The 20,265-nt window shown below is 41.1% G+C and overlaps 1 protein-coding gene across 1 annotated transcript; it reads left to right on the forward strand.

Moving 5' to 3' along the window:
- Window positions 1-5,312: 5,312 nt before the first annotated feature.
- rassf10b (Ras association domain family member 10b) lies at window positions 5,313-8,262 on the forward strand. The gene has a single exon (XM_079840490.1). It carries the CDS (start codon window positions 5,542-5,544, stop codon window positions 6,883-6,885), a length of 1,344 nt encoding a protein of 447 aa, XP_079696616.1. The 5' UTR covers window positions 5,313-5,541; the 3' UTR covers window positions 6,886-8,262.
- Window positions 8,263-20,265: the final 12,003 nt, after the last annotated feature.

The raw sequence follows: 20,265 nt of genomic DNA on the forward strand, positions 1-20,265 counted from the left end.
AGTTTTTTTTCACAGAAAGTGAACTGCACAGTCTCCTGTGAGGGTTAGGTTTAGGGACAGGGGCAGTGTAAGGGGATAGAAAATAAGGTTTGTACAGTATAAAAACCATTACGCCTATGGAATGTCCCCACATTTCACAAAAACACCCCTGTGTGTGTGTGTGTGTGTGTGTGTGTGTGTGTGTGTGTGTGTGTGTGTGTGTGTGTGTGTGTGTGTGTGTGTGTGTGTGTGTGTGTGTGTGTGTGTGTGTGTGTGTGTGTGTGTGTGTGTGTGTGTGTGTGTGTGTGTGTGTGTGTGTGTGTGTGTGTGTGTGTGTATGTGTGTGGACTGGTAATCATCACGTTATGGGGACAAAATGTCCCCACAAAGATAGCAATATCCGAAATCCTCATCCTTGTGGGGACATTTTTAGGTCCCCATGAGGAAAACATCTTATAAATCAGACTAAGTGATGTTTTTTGAAAATGTAAAATTGCAGAATGTCTCCTGTGAGGGTTAGGTTTAGGGGCAGGGGCAGTGTAGGGTGATAGAATATACGGTATGTACGGTATAAAAACCATTACGCCTATGGAAAGTCCCCATAAAAGATGAAAACACTACATGTGTGTGTGTGTGTGTGTGTGTGTTTGTGTGTGTGTGTGTGTGTGTGTGTGTGTGTGTGTGTGTGTGTGTGTGTGTGTGTGTGTGTGTGTGTGTGTGTGTGTGTGTGTGTGTGTGTGTGTGTGTGTGTGTGTGTGTGTGTGTGTGTGTGTGTGTGTGTGTGTTCATGTTTTTCTATCCAAGTGGGGGCTTCAACCTGAATGCACACAGACTCATGGGGACTCATGTCACCGTGGGGACCTATAGATCCCTATGAGGAAACAAGCTTATAAATCATAAATCATGTTTGTTTTTTAAAGTAGAATTTAAAGGAAAGAAAGTTTTGTGTGATGGGTAGGTTTAGGGTTAGAGGATAGAATATACAGTTTGTACAGTATAAAAATCATATGGAAAATCCTCATAAAACTTGAAAACGCGCGTGTGTGTGTGTGTGTGTGTGTGTGTGTGTGTGTGTGTGTGTGTGTGTGTGTGTGTGTGTGTGTGTGTGTGTGTGTGTGTGTGTGTGTGTGTGTGTGTGTGTGTGTGTGCCCAGTGCATTTGGTCCATTTGGGTTATTATCATTTATGAAAATCTACACATTTAGTGCATGTCTTGTATCCATTCACTGTAAAAAATTTAAACGGAAAATGTACTGGTAATTTTCTGCCAGTACGTTATCCTGTAATTTTACAGAAATTTCCGTTAACCCTTAAATCGCAAACTAATGCAAAGTGTAAATCAAAATACAGGTAAAATACCTGTAAAAACCAATACGGAAAATTCCTTCATATTTATACATTACATTGTACCATATTTTTACAGACTTTTTTACAGTGTACAATTAGGCTATTTACTCCAGTACAGCCTTGAAATAGTGAAGTAACGGTAACACTTTACAATAAGGTTTCATCTGTTAACATTAGTTAATGTATTAACTAACATGAACTAACCATAAGTAATACATTTGTTACTGTATTTGTTAATCTTTGTTAACATTAGTTAATAAAAATACAGCTTTTCATAGTTTGTTCATGTTAGTTTACAGTGCATTTACTATTGTTACCAAATACAACTTTAGATTTTAATAATGTATTAGTAAATGTTGAAATTAACATTCACAAAGATTAATAAATGTTGCAGAAGTGCACTTCATTATTAGTTTATGTTAACTAATGTAGTTAACTAATGAAACCTTATTGTAAAGTGTTACCGATATAACTTAAGACTATAGTGGTAGCATAGTTTTGTGCATAATTTAAATAATTTTAATGCATATATTAAAGCTGTAGGCATTAATACACTCTAAAAAAAAAGGCTCGTAATCATAGGGGAACCTTTTTTACTGCTATATAGCACCAATTTTGGTGCTTCAGTGGTTCTTCAGCGGTTCTTCAGAGGTGCTATATAGCACCTTAGTCAAAGAACCGCTGAAGAACCTCTGAAGAACCACTGAAGAACCACTGAAGAACCACTGAAGCACCAAAATTGGTGCTATATAGCACTAAAAAAGGTTCCCCTGTGATTACGAGCCAAGAACCATTTTTGGTGCAATATAGAACCTTTTTTTTTTTAGAGTGTATGTATGGCCCTCTTGTACACTACATGTAGTTACAGTAATAGCAGTGTGAACACTATAGGGGCGGCGTTTTACTGATGTGAATTGTGAATGTTGCATTAATGAGAGTGAACAGCAGGTGTCGCTGCAGGATCGCTCTCAGGAAGCTGTTTAACCTTACTTTTAGTAACTTGCTAGTGGTTAAAGACATTTAAAAATGCATATACCATATTTCTTCAACAGAGAGAACGAGGTAGCGTGTAGTGTCATTGCATTTTTTTTCTTTTTCAGAAACTTGTCAGGGTATTTGTGCCTTTATGAAAAAGGAAATGAATCCCAAGTGAGTTTTATAAAAGGCAATATTATGTGTGACTGTAATAAATTAATATGATTATAATGTGAAATGAAGTATCCAGTGTTTAAGCAGTGTTGTAATTTCCTTCTTTTTTCCTATTACTTAAACGTTTTTTAATAATGATCCTTCTTAAATATGTACATGTATGTGTGTGTATTCAAATAAATAACAATTATACACAGTACACACGCATATATTATCTAAACACACACTTTTATTTTGGATGCGATTAATCGTTTGAATCGTGTATATATTCCTTTGCAGACTTATACTGTTTTCTTCTCTCAATTTCTTAATACAATACTCTGAAAGCAGCCCATTTCAAGTACTCCAAGCTTGAAGAAGCAAATACACCCACTTAGATTTGGCCTTCAAGATTAAAACAACACAAACATGCAACTATTAAAATAACTAGCGTACAATCTGTCCATCTCAAGGTCTGTTTCAGGCGTGTTGAGCAGTAAACTCTGGCCTTTATATAACAGATCAGTTTACTGTGGTGGGAGAGGCTGCTTGTTTCTATTGTTTTGGAAACGGCAGGTTAAAGATGTACTCAGGTTAAAGGTGAATAATACTTTAAATCATGACCACTCACATGAGATGACTCCAGTCAGCCTGATAAAAGCTGTTAACATTAGTTAACTTGAGTAAAGATGAACTAACAATGGAAATGCTCTGAAGCATAGGCCAATATTTCATCCTAATTTCAACATTTACTTATACATTATTAAAATCAAAAGTTGTATCTGTTAATAATGGACCTGGCACAGTAAACAAATGTATTGCTAATTGTTTGTCACCATGAAATCAAAATTAACCTTCAATATACACAAATACAATATTCGTATTGTATATTGCAGTAGGCTATATACAATGAGTGCATTATTGTTTTTGTAATTTTTTTTAAAAGTCGTAATCTTTAATCGAAATAACTTCCCCTCCTGCAGCGACATCTCTTTTCTGATGCTGTGTTCACTGGCGCGAGGGCGGGGCAAACTGTCTCTCACATGAGATTTACATGTATTCATTTCCAAAGGACTTACAACTGAGGAATACAGGAAGCGACCCGTGATGAAGAGGCCAATAATCGCAAAAAGTGCCTGAAATACTACGTTTTGGACACTGCTTAGAGTATCATAAGCTAGAATAGGGAGGGGATAGAGAAAATAAAATATATATATATATATATTTTTTTTTTAAATGAGGAAGTGCACACGGACGAGATGAGTTTTCAGCTGTCCTTTGAATGTTGTCAGTGATTCAGCATTGTGGATGGAGGTGGGGACATCGTTCCACCAGCAAGCAACAGTGAACGAAAATGTTCAGGAGAGATCCACAAATAGCAAACCACAACAATCCAATCAATTCCCCATGGACAAAATTAAGCCCCGCCCTACATTTGTTCTTGTTTGAGAAGCAAGGGTGATTGGAACACGTGTCCCAATCAACCTGAATTCACCCTAGTTCATAAAACGATATTGGTCATTGCAGAATTAAAAATAATGAAATCCTCAAGACATGAATAATGAAGACATGATAATTAGGCTATAAAATGTATGTAATATATGTGTATATATACGATAATAATATATGTGATAATCAAGTGCTTTTTCTTTTCTTTTTTAGAAACTTGTCATGGTATTTGTGCCTTTATAAAAAAGGAAATTAATCCCAAATGAATTTTTATAAAAGACAATATTACGTGCAGGATAAAAAAAAAATGATGAAAAGCTCAAGACATGAAACAAAAACAAACTAATAATTAGACTATGAAATGATGACGATAATAATATATGTGAAAATCAAGTGTTTTTTTTTTTTCTTTTCTTTTTTTAGAAACTCCGGGTATTTATGCCTTTATAAAAAAGGAAATAAATCCCAAGTGAGTTTTTATAAAAGACAATATTACATGCAGAATAAAAAAAATGAAAACCTCAAGACATCTCTATATACCCTATTCATTAACAACATGTATTCTTATTTCTGTGCCATAGTTATTATATTGATAAATAATAGATAGTTAGCTAATCTGTGTGCTTTGTATATGTGCATTTCTGAAATGCATAACATGTACAAATCAATTTAAATTGTAATGTAGAATTATTGAATGTAATGTAGAATCATTACAATTTAAATTGTAATGTGAAGCTGCTTTGAAACGTATCGTGAAAAGCGCTATACAAATAAATTTGAATTGAATTGAATTTGAAGACATGAAATGAAAACAAACTAATAACAATTAGGATATAAAATGATTATGATGATATATGTGATAATCAAGTGTTTTACACTCTAAAAAACTCTGGGTTAAAAACAACCCAAGTTGGGTTGAAAATGGACTAACCCAGCAATTGGGTTGTTTTAACTCAAATATTGGGTTGTTTTAACCCGGCAATTGGGTTGTTTATGCAAACATTTAACCCAACCGCTGGGTTAAAACAACCCATTTACTGGGTTAAAACCACCCAATTGCTGGGTTTGTCCATTTTCAACCCAACTAGGGTTGTTTTTAACCCAGCATTTTTTAGAGTGTATAAAAGAGAATAGTACGTATGAATGTGATAAATTAATATGATTATCATGTAAAAATTAAGTATAAATTCAGATCCTTGTTCTTTTATCCAGAGTTGTCATTTCATTGCTTCATTTGTTGTTTTACATAAACTGTTTTTTATTTGAATAGAAATTTTTATTGAATTGAATCTAAATAGAAGTGCACACAACAGGTAGGCTATCTTAAAAAGTGTAATATATAGGCTATGCGCGGTCATGTGATCAGTGTAGTGCACTCGCAGCAGCGCTGTCCCGTCTGCGCGCATTCACTCACAGAGACTGAGAGACACACATGAGGACTGACAAACCTGCCAACACTGGAGCAACGAATCAACAACATTACAACTTTATTTTTTCCAACTGTGTGGATTAACCTTTAACATTTAATAGGCTACGATATTTCTGTTTTGTAGTAGGAGTTTTCACATCACCTGCATATAATTCCTCGCACCAGGAAACTTTTACAGACTTGCTGGGACACTAACTATCAGTCTGAGTGATGGAGGCAGAGGAGAGTAAAATATCAGTGTGGGTTTGTCGCGAGGAGAAGCTCGTGTCGGGCTTGTCGAAGCGCACGACCTGCGCTGATGTGATCCGGGTTTTACTGGACGAGCAGAACCTGGAGCCGCGCGTGTCTCTCTCGGGCTCTCCTCAGTCCTACTGCGTCGTGGAGAAATGGAGAGGGTTCGAAAGGATTTTACCCAACAAAACCAAGATCCTGCGACTGTGGAGCGCGTGGGGAGAGGAACAAGAAAACGTCCGGTTTGTGCTGGTGAAAAACGAGGCATCTTTACCGAGCAACGGCCCGCGGAGCGCAGAGGCGCGCGTAGTTCTCAGCAAGGAGAGCCCGTGCGTCTACAAGGGCACCGCGAGAGTGACCATGGCTCTGTCACAGGAGAAACAAAGACGGATAGTCAGGAAAGCCTTCAGGAAATTGGATAAAATCAATAAGAAAAGAGCTCAGGCTGCACCCAAGGACAACTCGTGCATGGAGAAGATGGAGACCCTTGTGCACCTGGTCGTATCTCAAGATCACACCATCCGACAGCAGATTCAGAGGATAAAAGAGCTCGACAGGGAAATCGACAGGTACGAGGCCAAAGTTCATTTCGATAGAATGAAGATGCACGGGATCAACTACGTCCAGGATACGTATTTAGTGGACGCCAACCCTGATAAAGTCAGCGAGGGGGACAAAACCAGCCCAGAAGAAGCTCTCGCCCAGTTTGAGGAATATGTGAGGAGATGCGAGGAGGTCATCAAACTGCAAGAAGAACTGACCGAGCGCGAGGCCCTCATGGAGAGCATCACCACGGAGATACAAGAGGAGCTCAACCAGAGATGGATGAAAAGAAGGCACGAGGAACTTGCGAATAAAGACAACGAAACCACTTCTGCCGAGGCGTCGACTCGAGAGAACGACGCAGCGGCGGATATGTCGCCTGACAACGACTTGCTTTTGGAAGAGGAGAGGGTCAGAACCCAACTCGACACCAGTTTGTACATCGGCCTGCGGCTGAACACCGACTTGGAGGCTATAAGGAATGATTTGGACTTGACCGAGGAGATGTGGGGGGCAAAGGAGAAAGAACTAACGGATTTAATGGAGAAAGTCAACTCTTTGGATTTTGAGGAGGACAGTGCAGACAATGCGGAGCTGAAAGAGGAAAGCACAATAGAAACAGACAGATTGATTCCGCTCGAGGGGGACAGTGTGTGGGTGGAGCAGGCAAGAGGACTTTCCAAAACATGTGACGGGAACGACGACGACTCAGATACGGGACTCAGTTCAATGCACAGTCAAGACTCAGATATCACACCCATCTGTGAATCCCTAGTGTGAAAACCACAGCATGCGTTCATATTAGGAGTTCAATGAACAATATAACACTGGCTTGAAGGGATAGTTCACCTAAAAAAACCCTCAAGTTGTTCCAAACCTGTGTTTCTTTCCTCGGTTGAACACAAAAGACAATATTTTAAAGAATGTTTGTAACTAGAAAGTTGACAGCACCCACTGACTTCCACAGCATGAATAAAAAACAATACAAGTCAATGGGTGCCGTCGACTTTCTAGATACCAAACATTCTTTAAAATATCTTTTTGTGTGTTTAACAGAAGATTTTTGGGAGAACTATCCCTTTAATATAACACAATATTCACAAAATACACAAGTATAAAGTGGAAGCAAGAACTTTCCTGCAAATCAAAGTGATCAAAGGACACAACTATGCACTTATTGAGCATCCTTTGTCAGTTTATTTTCATGTTGATGCCTACAGGAATCAGTGTTAATTTCATCTAGACGTGAATTGGTGATTATAGCACTGCTGCTTTGTGAAACACACGCCGGATTGAAATCTGATTGAAATGTGCTTGGTGTTTTCTGCACTGGACCTCATTTGGAGCAAGTGTGATGGACACTGTGAAGGCTGCGCCTTGCAGGAGATCAATTTTACATTGCAGTATGGTTTATGAATTACGATGAGTTATTTAAAGCTGAAGTGTGTGATATCTGCGCATCCTCAAATAGAAGCTCCAAAATAATTTTCAGACTGATTTGAATATTTCATGATATTATAGTAGATGTTTTGCCAGTGCATGAAATAAGCATGAAATGAAATCTGCTGCCAATCTGCATTGTCCTGACATTTTTATGCAGCTCCAGTCACATGGCATTTATGGCTCAGCGGATTGGCTCAAAAAACCTGCATGCGGAACCATGAGCAAAGAATTGAACTTACAGTTTGAACAACAGCTTTTGGGGTAGGAATGCTGACAGATAAGTTCTTCAAGTATTACAGACCTCCTTGAGAGAAAGTATTTCAATATAGAGAAAAAATACACACTTCAGCTTTAAGTGGCATTTTGGCACGAGCACAAGAGAGTTATGTTTGTGGGATTCAAATGGTGGACGTCTAATGATACAGGATTTTTTTTATTATACCATATATTAACAGAGAACCAATGTATTTAGAATTGTACAGATACAACATTTGTATAACTTGAGAATCTATGATAAAACAATGTTGTCTTTTGAACTGAAATACTGAGGAACGCTTCATTTATTGATATTTTAAAACACATTATCACAAAAAACATGTCCAACTGATATTTGATTAAAAGCAATAGAATAAGAAATTGATTCACTTTAAAAAATAATGTTAATAATGTTGCTAAAGACTTTTATTTTAAATAAATGCTGTTCTTTTGAACTTTCTATTCAACACTGATGAGAAATTTCACTTGAGGACCGAATAAGCATATTAGAATGATTTCTGAAGGAAAAATTTGCCATCGCAGGAATAAATTAACATTTAAGATTACAAGTCAATGGGTGACGTTAACTGTCTGGTTACCAACATTCTTTAAAATATCTTCTTTTGTGTTTAGCAGAAGAAAGAAACAACATGAGGGTCAGCAAATTATGAAAAAAAAATTGGGGTGAACTATCCCTTTAATATAACACAATTTTTACATTTTACAAATAATTTTAAAATTACAAACACACATATTAAAATGATTTCTGAAGGAAAAAATTGGAATCACAGATACATTCAAATTAGTGCTGGGCAATAAATTAATCACTTCCAAAATAAAAGTTTGTGTTTACATAATATATGTGTGTGTACTGTGTATTATTATTATGTATATATAAATACACACTCCTTCATGTATTTAATAAATATTTGCATGTATATACTGTATATATATATTTATGTAATTTATCTTATATATAAATATATACATGCATGTGTGTGTGTGTGTGTGTGTGTGTATATATATATATATATATATATATATATATATATATATATATATATATATATATATACAATACACACACATAAACACAAACTTTTATTTTGGATGTGATTAATAATTTGCCCTGCACTAATTAAAATAGAAAACAAAATGGTAAGACTTTTTTTTAAGGTGACGCAGTTTAAAAAAATAGTTCATGAAAATAGGGTACAATTTACTATAAATATGAAGAAATTTTCTGTATTGGGTTTTTACAAGTGTTTTAGATGTATTTGGAATGACACGTGTTGTGTTTGGGGGTTTTTAAGCTGCCATTATTTATTCTTATATTATGGATTTATTTTTGACAGTGTAGTAATAACACACTGTAAAATAATTGTTATCACAACTTTTTATCTTTTGTCAAATCAACTTAGATAATTAATGTGGTTCAGATAACATAATAGTTTGAGTTTCTATTCATTAAACCAATCTCCTTCATTGTATTAACTCAAATGTTTAATTTCAATTAACTAAATTTTAAGGAAACCAGGTAACTTACTTTTTAAAGTCAAACCAACAGTATTTTTTTACAGTGCAGTAAATTATGCATAATTACAAGTAACTAACACTAAACCAAACCCTAACCGTAACCGTAACCCTATAGTAAGCACATGTAGTTCATTAATACTACTCAGTACTTACTGGAGTGAGTAATGTAACTACATCACCTTAAAATAAAGTGTAAGCAACAAAACTACTATAATGCAATTATATATATATTTTGCCTTCATTATATATTAATTTAAATAAATAAATAAAAACTTTTTTATAAAGTAATTGTTTTTACTCTGATACAGAGAGAAATGTGCTATAATGGTCTTACAAATAAGCTATGTTCATTATGAAATATATTTTTTGATTTTGACTTTGCAGTGACTTTTCTCACCAGAGGATTTACGATATAAAGTGTGTGAAATGTATGACACACCCAGGCACTGGCAGTGTTGTAGAGTGAAACTAGCGCTCATGAATTGTGTGTGTTCAGTGGGGGATGACCGATCTGTGTTCACGAGCTTCACGGTGGATTCAAGCTCTATTAGGTGTTACCAAACAATCACAGCCGCAGCTGACGCATCATGCAAATTTAACACAACACTGTTCCTGATGTTTGACAGAAGAGGGAATGTTGCAGCACACACAGATGTTTCTCTGCTTGTATAATTGCAGAACTGTGAATACTGTTCAGGCTAAAGGGTAAAGAAAGGTAACTTGCGCGGAAAAAGTAATTGCAAGGGTTGTGTGAACTGGGCAGACGAGTTGCTGGTGGCGTAAAGCGTTACGCAATCCTCCTGTCCCAGAGGAATGGGGCTGTTGGGTTGTGGTGAGGTACAAATTTGGCACAGGTTTTCACAGAATGCCAGGCATTGTAAAAGCAGGACATTTACATAACCCTCTCACATGCTCACGCCTGACGAAAGAGACCCCAGAAACAGGCAGAAGAGCCCAGGCTCAGATTTTGGCACGTTCATATCAATGAATAGCTCAGAGCTGAGATAGAGACACTGGTGTTGTACAATTCTGTACAATTAAGGCTGGACTATTGCTGCCATGTTGAGCATTATGATTTCTTCCATCCTCCGTGTACTGTATGTTCAAGTGGACTGTTTCAGCCGCATACAGTCTTAAAGCATCTGTTTGGGATCAGTTCTTGAATTTGATTGAATGAGACAGTAAATAAATGTACTAAATATTTCTATTTCTAATAAATGCTGTTCTTTTGAACTTTCTATTCATCAAAGAATCCTGAAAAAAATCAATCATGGTTTTCACAAAAATATTAAGCAGCACAACTGTTGAACCACTGCGTATTAAATGACAGCAATAAACAAATCAATACTTCTCGTTTCCAGGGTTTTATCATTTTCACAAAATTTTCATGGCCCCCATAATATTTTGTTGTATGAATATCTGAACATGCAATATATCAAAAGAAAAGAGTCTCTGCCAAACAAACAAACAAACAAACAACTTTTATTCTAGCTTTATGCATTATTTTATTATCAACACTTGAATGTGGCTGTAAGTTTTATAAAAATAAAAACATTTTGGAAAAAAACTATTTTCTTTGATCAAAGACTACATCAGATCGGATTCAGAACGATGAGCAAAACACAGATGGAATATATGGAGTCCATCAACACCCCTAATGCTTGCACAGTCCTGTAGCTTGTCCTGGGTCGACATTTCATTCAGTAACATTGGGCAGTTTTGATTGATATTCTGTTTAATGTTGAGGATTGCGTTATTTTACTTATGCATATGATTACATTTGATATTGCTTGTTTCTGCTTCTTCTTCACATGTGTTTTGATCAGGAGAATCTGTACTCATCCAGAAGATGTGAAATATATTCCTCTACCGTATAACAGTGAAAACACAGAAAGCCGGAAATGTCCGTCAATGGCGGGGAAAGAGTTAATATGGGGCACCTTCAAGCTCAAACCGATGCGTAACGGTTTCCGAGTTGAACAACATGTTTCTTGGAGATTTTTTTCTTGTTTGGTTGGTGTGTCAAAAATGTCAGCCCAATAAACAGCAACATGTATATAAACAACGCTGTATTAAAGAGACAGCTCGCACAATGTGTCGAAGTAAAGTCGTTTACAAATGTGTCCGCTGCAGCGCGGTATACGCAACAATTGAAGATATTAGAAGACATGTTTGTCTTTTCATCCTGAAATGCGAGGAAAATGTTGAATCACAATAATTATGAACCACAGTTTCCACAAATCCCTCACAAATTCTGGACGGCAAGGGTAGTGACTGTAACATTGAGCATATTTTGCAGTATTAAACATGTATTTATACCAATTTCATCAGGCTAAGAAAATTCTTCAAAAAGAACACAAAGAATGGCCTTCTCAGCTGCCAAAGTTGCAACTCTTGCGTCATCAGAACAGGATGTTCAACGCACCACCGTTTCCGTTTAAAAAACTTTTGCTGCTTTTTTGATGGGGCTGAACACATTTCATGAATGTCCAAAAAGGTTTCCAAAAATACACATAATAGTTGATTAAGGGTACATTGACACATCAACAATGTACTAAAAATGTGCGTACAGAGAGACAACGTTGTCAAAACGATCCGGTTTACAGAAAAAAGACTTAATGCGCTGTATTCTGATGCCAGGCCAGTAGGTGGCGATGTCACTTTGTAAAGATACACTACGCGCCTATAGACTGATTCACGTAATACACTTGCACATGACGTCACCGTTTTCACAAATTCACAAATTGGTTTTCACAAATTAACGTAGTTTAACCAGGGATGATAATGGTATTGTTTTCAAAAACGTGCACTTTGAAACCATAGACTGTAAAAAAATATGGACGTAGTGTCCGTGACGTCACCCATAGGATTCTGATGAGCAGTTCTGAAGGGAAAAGTAGGGTCGAGCTGGCCGTTGCTATCTTTGCAGCGCGTCATCGCACGCCACTCCCGGATAACAGAAAATGGGCAAAAAGGCCTTACGTGGGCGGAGTTGAAGTGACGCGATGACAGACAGCAGATAAACGGCTATCCACTTGTCACTCGAAGTGGCCACGCCCTTAATTATGCAGAACTTTAAGGCTTTATATAATGTAAACGAAGGAGTTATAAAAAAATTCAGCCCCCTCACAGTTGTCATGAAGGGCAAAATTAGCTGTATAGACCAATACCACAATTTGTGCCAGGCTGTAAACATGTTTTATTCTGCTGTAAAGTTGAGCATTTTAACATGGGTCTCAATGAGATTCTGCTCCCTTCTGGAGCCTGCCGATGAATTGCAGTTTAAGTCACTTTCGTATTTGCTTCAAGAGAAACTGCGTGAGGTGGCCGCTTGTTTGAAACCTGTTTTCCAAAATTAGCCTTTTCAGGCCTTCAAAACGTTGTTGTGTAAATAAACAGTGAAAATACATAACACGTTCTCTGTTTTTAGTTGAAAATTATACAGATCCATCCATCACCACCAATCAAACTAAAGCCCTATTCGCACGGGATTAGTATTACCTGGTGACCTCTAGTCATTTGAAATAATTGCAGAGGTTGTCTGTGTTCTTAATCCTGTGCGAATCGACCATGTCTGTCATTTGTAAAGTAAAAATTCCCCCCGCAAATGACCTACCATATTTCTCCGAACATCGAGTTCCTGTGATAATATCAGTCCCGTGCGAATCGGCTCGAATATACTGTGTGCATTTTTATCCATCTAAGGAACATTCTTCTGTTTATGATAGCCTTTATCATACAGCCATATCTATAACGACAAAACATTTCCAAGTCTTGACATCATATCCGGGAGATAAGTCAGTAAATTTGAGTAAAATCACAGGCTTTGCTTATCCCGTGCGAATGCGCCATGCAAAATTTAGATGTGGGGGGGTCGTCTCTAAATGACATGAGGTCCCCAGATAATACTAATCCCGTGGAAATAGTGCTTAAGTACAGATATCTGAAGCATTTATGGCTCAAACAGAGGATTGTTACATGTTTGGTCTGTTTCAGTTGTGTTTTTGCTCCTGTCCCTTTGTTCTAGTTTTCTCGCCACTCCTGTGTTCCCATGGTCACCCTTATCAGTTCATTTGTCCCAGCGGTGTCTTGTTAATAACCCTGTGTATTTAGTCTTCAGTTCTCCCTCAGTGTTTGTCCGTCGACGTTCCTGTATACTGGTGTGTTTGAGTGTATCCTGAGTGGATTGTTAATTAAAGTTCCTGTTCCAAGTTCTCCTTCGCCTTCGTGAGTTTTGATCTAAACTAGTTTGTAACAGATCGATGGACATTGTTTTCCCTTTCTGTTTAGTTTGTTTAGTTTCCCCATTCCCCATGGACCTACCCGCTGTGCAGCTGCCATGCCTGGAGCAGGAAGACCGTTTGCTGGAAGCGCATACAAGGGACTTCCTGGACCTTGCGTGGCAGATGCACTTCCCAGACCGCTCGCTCTGTGTCAGCGGTCGAAGGCACGCGTTCCAGCAAACGGTCCCAAGGAGGATTTCAGCGCCTTTGTGGAGTGGGTACTGGTAAACAACGACTCGCCTTTAACCATCGGCCATGCTGAGGAGGACAGCATTACCAGTCCCGGACCACAGCGAGAGTCTGACCAGGTGCGTGAGCCGGCAACATCATGCGTCAAGCAGGGAGTACTCGTGGAGATTAAGGGCTGGGAAAGGAGCCCCGCCCATCACCCAACCGTGGTGGAGGAAATGAGGACCTCTGGCGGATACTTTTACCTAATTAATGCAGGGTCTGCAGGAAATTATTGGCAGGACAGTACAAGTATCCTCTTCACTCTTTCACACAATAAAGTCAAGAGCTGTTAAACTGCAGCAGGGAGGAGTGAAGATAAAACCATCAAGCCCTCGTATCACAGAGGAACTGGCACACAGGACCCATCTGGCTAGATACCTTTGTATTTGTCGAGTACAAATTGCGAAACACTGAAATGTGGACAAATTGTTGATTCGTCCCGTGGTGCGTGAGGGTAGAGAAGTGCAATGCATTGTGTACAAACACCTGTGGGCCAACATACGCTTGAGCACACACTGTTCAACCAGTTCTGTGTTCACATAGCTTAAAAGTGCCAGTGTTTTCTCCATAAAACTTAAGAGGGCACATTCATTCACTGCGTTACGCTGGAGGCCTTTCTGCTTCACCTTTATGCAATACGATTAGGTTGTAGTAAATCTGCTTGGTGACATAACAGAAGAAAATGGTCTTATTTGTTCTTAGTGTAAGAACAGTTTATAATTCTAAAGAACCTTTTTTTTTCCCCCTATGAAGAACCTTTTGTGCATTTCCATGAATGTTAAAGGTTCTTCATGGAACCATCGATGCTAATAAAGAACCATTACTTTCAAGAGGGAAAAGTTCGATGGCTTTTTGAAGCCAGAACTTTTAAGATGTTCCTATACAAATCTTGACTTTCAAAAAGAAATATTCACTGGAGCAAAAAGTGCCAATTTCCCAGAGTGTGCGTTTCAATTTCAAAACACTTGATTTACTTCATTGCCGTTGAAATAATGACATACTTTTTGAAAAATACAACATAAACCAGCATAGACTCCATACTGGTCCAGGCGGGTTAGTGCTGGTATAGTGCTGGTACAGTGCAGGTTAGTGCTGGTATAGTGCTGGTCCAGGCGGGTTAGTGCTGGTATAGTGCTGGTACAGTGCTGGTTAGTGCTGGTACAGTGCTGGTTAGTGCTGGTATAGTGCTGGTATAGTGCTGGTACAGTGCTGGTATAGTGCTGGTTAGTGCTGTTAGTGCTGGTATAGTGCTGGTACAGTGCTGGTTAGTGCTGGTATAGTGCTGGTACAGTGCTGGTTAGTGCTGGTATAGTGCTGGTATAGTGCTGGTACAGTGCTGGTTAGTGCTGGTATAGTGCTGGTACAGTGCTGGTTAGTGCTGGTTAGTGCTGGTACAGTGCTGGTTAGTGCTGGTATAGTGCTGGTATAGTGCTGGTACAGTGCTGGTATAGTGCTGGTTAGTGCTGTTAGTGCTGGTATAGTGCTGGTACAGTGCTGGTTAATGCTGGTATAGTGCTGGTACAGTGCTGGTTAGTGCTGGTATAGTGCTGGTTAGTGCTGGTATAGTGCTGGTCCAGGCGGGTTAGTGCTGGTATAGTGCTGGTACAGTGCAGGTTAGTGCTGATCCAGGCGGGTTAGTGCTGGTATAGTGCTGGTACAGTGCTGGTTAGTGCTGGTATAGTGCTGGTTAGTGCTGGTATAGTGCTGGTCCAGGCGGGTTAGTGCTGGTATAGTGCTGGTACAGTGCAGGTTAGTGCTGGTACAGTGCTGGTCCAGGCGGGTTAGTGCTGGTATAGTGCTGGTACAGTGCTGGTTAGTGCTGGTATAGTGCTGGTTAGTGCTGGTACAGTTCTGGTACAGTGCTGGTTAGTGCTGGTACAGTGACGGTACAGTGCTAGTTAGTGCTGGTACAGTGCTGGTACATTGCTGGTTAGTGCTGGTACAGTGCTGGTATAGTGCTGGTTAGTGCTGTTAGTGCTGGTACAGTGCTGGCTAGTGCTGGTATAGTTCTGGTCCAGGCGGGTTAGTGCTGGTATAGTGCTGGTACAGTGCAGGTTAGTGCTGGTATAGTGCTGGTACAGTGCTGGTATAGTGCTAGTACAGTGCTTGGTTAGTGCTGGTATAGTGCTGGTACAGTGCTGGTTAGTGCTGGTATAGTGCTGGTACAGTGCTGGTTAGTGCTGGTACAGTGCTGGTTAGTGCTGGTATAGTGCTGGTACAGTGCTGGTAAAGTGCTGGTTAGTGCTGTTAGTGCTGGTATAGTGCTGGTACAGTGCTGGTTAGTGCTGGTATAGTGCTGGTACAGTGCTGGTTAGTGCTGGTATAGTGCTGGTTAGTGCTGGTATAGTGCTGGTCCAGGCGGGTTAGTGCTGGTATAGTGCTGGTACAGTGCAGGTTAGTGCTGATCCAGGCGGGTTAGTGCTGGTATAGTGCTGGTACAGTGCTGGTTAGTGCTGGTATAGTGCTGGTTAGTGCTGGTATAGTGCTGGTCCAGGCGGGTTAGTGCTGGTATAGTGCTGGTACAGTGCAGGTTAGTGCTGGTACAGTGCTGGTCCAGGCGGGTTAGTGCTGGTATAGTGCTGGTACAGTGCTGGTTAGTGCTGGTATAGTGCTGGTTAGTGCTGGTACAGTTCTGGTACAGTGCTGGTTAGTGCTGGTACAGTGACGGTACAGTGCTAGTTAGTGCTGGTACAGTGCTGGTACATTGCTGGTTAGTGCTGGTACAGTGCTGGTATAGTGCTGGTTAGTGCTGTTAGTGCTGGTACAGTGCTGGCTAGTGCTGGTATAGTTCTGGTCCAGGCGGGTTATTGCTGGTATAGTGCTGGTACAGTGCAGGTTAGTGCTGGTATAGTGCTGGTACAGTGCTGGTATAGTGCTAGTACAGTGCTTGGTTAGTGCTGGTATAGTGCTGGTACAGTGCTGGTTAGTGCTGGTATAGTGCTGGTCCAGGCAGGTTAGTGCTGGTATAGTGCTGGTACAGTGCAGGTTAATGCTGGTCCAGGCAGGTTAGTGCTGGTATAGTGCTGGTACAGTGCTGGTTAGGGCTGGTATAGTGCTGGTTAGTGCTGGTTAGTGCTGGTATAGTGCTGGTCCAGGCGGGTTAGTGCTGGTATAGTGCTGGTACAGTGCAGGTTACGGCTGGTATAGTGCTGGTCCAGGCGGGTTAGTGCTGGTTAGTGCTGGTATAGTGCTGGTTAGTGCTGGTACAGTTCTGGTACAGTGCTGGTTAGTGCTGGTACAGTGCTGGTTAGTGCTGGTATAGTGCTGGTACAATGACGGTACAGTGCTAGTTAGTGCTGGTACAGTGCTGGTTAGTGCTGGTATAGTGCTGGTACAGTGCTGGTTAGTGCTGGTATAGTGCTGGTACAGTGCTGGTTAGTGCTGGTATAGTGCTGGTACAGTGCTGGTATAGTGCTGGTTAGTGCTGGTTAGTGCTGGTACAGTGCTGGTTAGTGCTGGTATAGTGCTGGTTAGTGCTGGTATAGTGCTGGTACATTGCTGGTTAGTGCTGGTATAGTGCTGGTCCAGGCTGGTTATTGCTGGTATAGTGCTGGTACAGTGCTGGTATAGTGCTGGTACAGGCTGGTTATTGCTGGTTAGTGTTGGTATAGTGCTGGTACAGTGCTGGTATAGTGCTGTTCCAGGCTAGTTATTGCTGGTTAGTGCTGGTATAGTGCTGGTACAGTGCTGATTTATGCTGGTACAGTGCTGGTATAGTGCTGGTCCAGGCTAGTTATTGCTGGTCAGTGCTGGTATAGTGCTGGTTAAGGCTGTTTATTGGTGGTTAGTGCTGGTCCAGTCTGATTTATGCTGGCATAGTGCTGGTCCAGTCTGGTTTAGTGCTGGTTCAGGCTGGTTATTGGTGGTCAGTGCTGGTCCAGTCTGGCATAGTGCTGGTCCAGTCTGGTATAGTACTGGTTAGTGCTGGTATAGTGCTGGTTCAGGCTGGTTATTGGTGGTTAGTGCTGGTCCAGTCTGGTATAGTGCTGGTTCAGGCTGGTTTATGATGGTTAGTGTTGGTATAGTGCTGGTCCAGTCTGGTTTATGCTGGTATAGTGCTGGTTCAGGCTGGTTATTGGTGGTTAGTGCTGGTCCAGTCTGGTTTATGCTGGCATAGTGCTGGTCCAGTCTGGTATAGTGCTGGTTCAGGCTGGTTTATGCTTGTTAGTGCTGGTATAGTGCTGGTTCAGGCTGGTTTATGCTAGTTAGTGCTGGTCCAGTCTGGTTTATGCTGGCATAGTGCTGGTCCAGTCTGGTATAGTGCTGGTACAGGCTGGTTTATGCTGGTTAGTGCTGGCCCAGTCTGGTTTATGCTTGTAAAGTGCTGGTTCAGGCTGGTTATTGGTGGATTGTGCTGGTCCAGTCTGGTTTATGCTGGCATAGTGCTGGTCCAGTCTGGTATAGTGCTGGTCCAGGCTGGTTATTGGTGGATAGTGCTGGTCCAGTCTGGTTTATGCTGGCTTAGTGCTGGTCCAGTCTGGTATAGTGCTGGTCCAGGCTGGTATAGTGCTGGTATAGTGCTGGTTAGTGCTGGTATAGTGCTGGTTAGTGCTGGTATAGTGCTGGTATAGTGCTGGTCCAGGCGGGTTAGTGCTGGTATAGTGCTGGTACAGTGCAGGTTAGTGCTGGTACAGTGCTGGTCCAGGCGGGTTAGTGCTGGTATAGTGCTGGTACAGTGCTGGTTAGTGCTGGTATAGTGCTGGTTAGTGCTGGTACAGTTCTGGTACAGTGCTGGTTAGTGCTGGTACAGTGACGGTACAGTGCTAGTTAGTGCTGGTACAGTGCTGGTACATTGCTGGTTAGTGCTGGTATAGTGCTGGTACAGTGCAGGTTAATGCTGGTCCAGGCAGGTTAGTGCTGGTATAGTGCTGGTACAGTGCTGGTTAGGGCTGGTATAGTGCTGGTTAGTGCTGGTTAGTGCTGGTATAGTGCTGGTCCAGGCGGGTTAGTGCTGGTATAGTGCTGGTACAGTGCAGGTTACGGCTGGTATAGTGCTGGTCCAGGCGGGTTAGTGCTGGTTAGTGCTGGTATAGTGCTGGTTAGTGCTGGTACAGTTCTGGTACAGTGCTGGTTAGTGCTGGTACAGTGCTGGTTAGTGCTGGTATAGTGCTGGTACAATGACGGTACAGTGCTAGTTAGTGCTGGTACAGTGCTGGTTAGTGCTGGTATAGTGCTGGTACAGTGCTGGTTAGTGCTGGTATAGTGCTGGTACAGTGCTGGTTAGTGCTGGTATAGTGCTGGTACAGTGCTGGTATAGTGCTGGTTAGTGCTGGTTAGTGCTGGTACAGTGCTGGTTAGTGCTGGTATAGTGCTGGTTAGTGCTGGTATAGTGCTGGTACATTGCTGGTTAGTGCTGGTATAGTGCTGGTCCAGGCTGGTTATTGCTGGTATAGTGCTGGTACAGTGCTGGTATAGTGCTGGTACAGGCTGGTTATTGCTGGTTAGTGTTGGTATAGTGCTGGTACAGTGCTGGTATAGTGCTGTTCCAGGCTAGTTATTGCTGGTTAGTGCTGGTATAGTGCTGGTACAGTGCTGATTTATGCTGGTACAGTGCTGGTATAGTGCTGGTCCAGGCTAGTTATTGCTGGTCAGTGCTGGTATAGTGCTGGTTAAGGCTGTTTATTGGTGGTTAGTGCTGGTCCAGTCTGATTTATGCTGGCATAGTGCTGGTCCAGTCTGGTTTAGTGCTGGTTCAGGCTGGTTATTGGTGGTCAGTGCTGGTCCAGTCTGGCATAGTGCTGGTCCAGTCTGGTATAGTACTGGTTAGTGCTGGTATAGTGCTGGTTCAGGCTGGTTATTGGTGGTTAGTGCTGGTCCAGTCTGGTATAGTGCTGGTTCAGGCTGGTTTATGATGGTTAGTGTTGGTATAGTGCTGGTCCAGTCTGGTTTATGCTGGTATAGTGCTGGTTCAGGCTGGTTATTGGTGGTTAGTGCTGGTCCAGTCTGGTTTATGCTGGCATAGTGCTGGTCCAGTCTGGTATAGTGCTGGTTCAGGCTGGTTTATGCTTGTTAGTGCTGGTATAGTGCTGGTTCAGGCTGGTTTATGCTAGTTAGTGCTGGTCCAGTCTGGTTTATGCTGGCATAGTGCTGGTCCAGTCTGGTATAGTGCTGGTACAGGCTGGTTTATGCTGGTTAGTGCTGGCCCAGTCTGGTTTATGCTTGTAAAGTGCTGGTTCAGGCTGGTTATTGGTGGATTGTGCTGGTCCAGTCTGGTTTATGCTGGCATAGTGCTGGTCCAGTCTGGTATAGTGCTGGTCCAGGCTGGTTATTGGTGGATAGTGCTGGTCCAGTCTGGTTTATGCTGGCTTAGTGCTGGTCCAGTCTGGTATAGTGCTGGTCCAGGCTGGTATAGTGCTGGTATAGTGCTGGTTAGTGCTGGTATAGTGCTGGTTAGTGCTGGTATAGTGCTGGT

Source organism: Gobio gobio (genome assembly GCF_949357685.1).
Source record: "Gobio gobio genome assembly, chromosome: 2".
Classification (NCBI taxonomy): domain Eukaryota; kingdom Metazoa; phylum Chordata; class Actinopteri; order Cypriniformes; family Gobionidae; genus Gobio; species Gobio gobio.